This window comes from Miscanthus floridulus, unplaced genomic scaffold, assembly GCF_019320115.1.
Source record: "Miscanthus floridulus cultivar M001 unplaced genomic scaffold, ASM1932011v1 fs_267_3_4, whole genome shotgun sequence".
NCBI lineage: Eukaryota > Viridiplantae > Streptophyta > Magnoliopsida > Poales > Poaceae > Miscanthus > Miscanthus floridulus.
In genome coordinates, this window is record NW_027096486.1 from 53,243 (window position 1) to 57,396 (window position 4,154).

The 4,154-nt window shown below is 47.9% G+C and overlaps 1 protein-coding gene across 1 annotated transcript; it reads left to right on the plus strand.

The window, feature by feature from the left end:
• The first annotated feature begins 2,998 nt into the window (after positions 1-2,998).
• LOC136531053 (uncharacterized) lies at positions 2,999-3,682 on the plus strand. The gene has a single exon (XM_066523774.1). It carries the CDS (start codon positions 3,142-3,144, stop codon positions 3,397-3,399), a length of 258 nt encoding a protein of 85 aa, XP_066379871.1. The 5' UTR covers positions 2,999-3,141; the 3' UTR covers positions 3,400-3,682.
• The last annotated feature ends 472 nt before the right edge of the window (positions 3,683-4,154 follow it).

Consider the following 4,154-nt stretch of genomic DNA (forward strand, 5'->3'; position numbering starts at 1 on the left):
GCTCTGTGCTTTTCATGGTGAGACAAGGAGAGTCTTAAGTCCTGTTTGGTAGAGATTTTGTGGTAAATTAGGAGCAACTCTACACTGTATATTTACCAAACGGCTAAAAACGAATGGCTCCTCTGTCATGTGGAGCCATGGAACACAAGATCTCACGAGACGTGGGCAACGGACGGAGCTGAGAGAAACAAGCTTCTCCTGGCTCTATCGTCCTTGTTTGCGCTGGGGCGAACCAAGTCACTAGAGCGAGGCAGAGTCGTGGGGGTGGAGTAGTCAGAGTGTCAGACCAAGACTCTGGGTGGAGTCACCGGGGTCAAGGTGTGGCGGAGTCACCGGTGAGCAGTGGGCACCGCATGGCGAGGTGACGGGGATGAGCAAGGGCGGAGAAATAGACGACAGTTGGATGAAAGAGAGAGGAAACAATAAATAAAGGAAGAAAAAGCGAAAGTTATTAGGGGTATTTTACCTTTTTATCTGTCATGAGAAGTTATTCAGTCAAACAATTTACCAAACCAATTTCAGCTTAAACGGTAGAGCTGCTCTTGAGCTGAAAAAAAAAAGAGTACTTCATCAATAAGGCAGACTATACCAAATGAGACCTCAGTACCTCCTCCATAAGCCTTATATTAATTTGTCTCTTACCAGTTTGTCCACGAACGAGCAACCGTTACTGCATATGGCATATTGGCATCGCCGATTGCGTTCGTGCGGCGGCGACGACGCGGCGTCACAAACCCCCCGAACCGGCCACCACGGGTAACGTCCGCCTCCTGTTTTCATCCGCGTGCAGTGGATGCCCACAATCCATAGTTATGCACGGAAGACTCGGCCCTTGGATTGGCTGTGGAGCAAAGTTTTATATCATCTATCGTCCTTTCAATTGGCCTCTGCTGCTGGCGTCTGAGCCGTCCACGTCCATTCAAAAATTCTTTCCCGCTTGCGCCACCCATGTTACTGAATCTGACGACATCACAAGCAAGTTCTTTGCAGTTCATCAAAAAATGAATTACTCTTAGGTCCCGTTTGAATCCTTGGAATTAAATTCATTTTAATAATCATAATTTAGACACGTATTAATTAAGCTAATATGGTTGTATATAGATTATATTTGTATATTATTATTGATTATATGAGAGAGATACTTATGTGTTGTATTTTTCTACCGTAGGGGGAGCGAGTTGAAGAGCGTGCTGTAAGTTGTAAAGTAGAAACATAGAATTGTGATCTATATAATTAATTTCAATTTCCCACACTATGAATTTGAGATAGGCTTATATGTGAACTTTGGACAATGTGGTGGAATGTCAAATTCCGAGCAAAATAGCCTAATTTATTAAGTAGATTTTAATTTCTCCAAACGAAAAGTTCCAAACAGCCAGTTTGGTTGTAAAACCAGAAAATAGACATAACTACATAAGTACCGGAGTGACGCTTGTAGCCACACAATTGTACGACCTGAGCATCATGCATCCCCCAATAACCATGCGATTGTTCTTGTATACGTACGGTCAGGGTTGCCGATCGTACCAAACAGTCTTGTTTTGGCGTCTGAACTCATCTGAATGAACCAAATATACGCTGCCGCCGCTCAGTGAAAATCAAGTCTGTAGGAAGAAGGCCGCGATGGAAACGGAGGGCGCGCAATAATTCTGCTTGTTGAGACTTTTGGTTCGAGGGGAGAGACGGTTGGTTGTCCGTTGGACGGATGGATTGGAGTTGGACGCACCCGTTTGACCGCAACAACGGTTTCATCCATTTTTTCAATAGCTGCGCGCGTGTTTAGTTTCAGGAAGTTCCGAAATTTGGGGTTATTGTAGCATTTTCGTTTTTATTTGGCAATTAGTGTTCAATTATGGACTAATTAGGCTCAAAACGTTCGTCTCGCAATTTTCCACCAAACTGTGCAATTAGTTTTTTTTTTTCGTCTACATTTAATGCTCTATGCATGGGCCGTAAACATTCGATGTGATAAGTACTGTAGCACTTTTTAAGAATTTGAAGTGGAACTAAACAAAGCGTGCGTCTCTTTCGCGATCACGTAACTCGTTTCGTCGACCGTCTCTAGACTCTATACGTACTATGTAATATGCTTATTCGGTTTTGTTAAAGCCCTTTTGTGTGTATTCAATTTTGAGGTCGTTTTCAGCTGTGACCTCTAGCTAGCCACCACTTGGAGGGCCATCGGACTGCGGAGTTCTCTCTCTGTCTCCCTGGGCCCATGATAGAGCTCTAACTGATCCTAATGTGCCTCTCCTGTGTCGCCATTAAGGATGGCAACGGGGACCCGATACCCGACGGGTATTTGATCCATTAGGGGACGGGGATGGGATCATATCTTTACCCGCGGGCATCTAAATGGGCAAGAATCCATACCCAACGGGTATAGCGGGTACGGGAACGTTCCCTGTTTACCCGTCCCCGTTACCCGTTGGGGAACCCGACTATTTGAGCTGTCATGCGAGTATTAGGCCCAAAGAAGCTCAACATAGATATTTTGGTCCAAATCTGAACAGTCATATATATAATTTGTGTGTTCTAGGAACCCTCGTTCAATTTTTCCTCACCATCTCCACCAGCAGCACAAGCACGCCTGTCTCACGAGCGCTCGTGCCCCTTGCTTCCTCAGTTCGGTCTCTCTGCCACCTTTGCTCGTCCTCCTCGCAACCTCGTTCCTTCTCCTCGGCATCTCCGAGACTCCGACACTTATACCCGGGTGAAGAAGAAACGCCTCCGATTGCAAAGCTACGACCCCAAGTGTCCTTGTTTATCGGGTATGCAGTACCCGTCGGGTATCTGTTACCCGACCGATACCCGACGGGTACGGGGATGGGCAAGAATCTATACCCGAGACAGTTAATGGGGATGGGGATGGGATGAATTCTCTGTAGCGGGGAAGAGAACGTTCCGGCGATACCCGACGGGTATATACCCGTTGCCATCCTTAGTCGCCATAAATAGATACAACCACCACCGGTCGTCCGGCCGGTACAGAGTGAGTACAACAGACCTGCCCGCCCACCGGCCGGCCCGTGTCTCTCCTACCTGTCTAGTCTTCCCGTGTGCCGGCCGCCGGCCGGCCTCTGCTGCGGGCGTTCCGCGTTCCTGTATCCGCTCCAGCTTGGCCTCCTCCTCGTTAGATCCATGGTGGTGATGGGTCAGCTGGGGCGCCTGGTGGACGGCATCAAGTCCAGGCTGCGCGCCGGCGCCGGCGGGAACAAGCAGAGGAAGACGGCGGCGGCGGCCGGGTACGACAAGGTGGAGAAGACGGAGAGCATGCGGGTGGAGATCCGGAGCCGGCAGGCGCGCAAGCTCATCGCCAAGAACCTCGACGCTGCCGACTCCATCGCACGCGCCGGCCGGACCCGGACCAACAAGCGCTTCTTCCTCGCCTTCCGATGATGGCCGTTGGCCGATGCATGATGATGCGCTCCAAGCTACCAGCAGTACGTGCTTTACTTGCTTTAGCTGCGGCCTGATTTTATATACATATATTCAACTGATCGATCGAGTGGGATTCATCGTGTGTGGTATGTGATATGTGTATGTGCGTGCGACGTAACTGAAGAAGCTGTACCTGTACCTCTCTGTATGTACGTACGTCGTAAGGTGCCAGTGACGACCATGCACACATGTTTATGTATAAGAAAAAAACGTATATCTATCGAATCAATCCTGACATTTATATACTGATACATATGCCTCCGACCCGTTTATTGTGTTTGAAACATGCATGCTATCTTTATTATCCTCCGTTACATTACATTCATGTTTGGGTGACGTGCATAGCCAAATTAAGAAAATTTGGGTTTGAATTTGGAAGATCCGAGACGCCGCCGTGCATTACCTTTCGTCATGTGAATGACGAGGAGCGCACCACGGAGGTTCTTGAGATATTTAGCCAGGCGCAGTGTACATACAAAATGCAACTTTTATATATTAGCTAATGTCATCATCAGTGTCGATAAAAGATGCTCGGCAGTCAATCGATGAGTATCCCGCGATGGTAGATTTGTTGGTGGAGGTGCGCGTAATCAGGAACCGGATGGTGACACAATGCGCAGAGACAACGATTTAGATAGGTTCAGGCCGTCTGATCGACGTAATACCCTACGTCTTGTTTTTTTGGTGTATTGTATTGATATGGATGACCATGT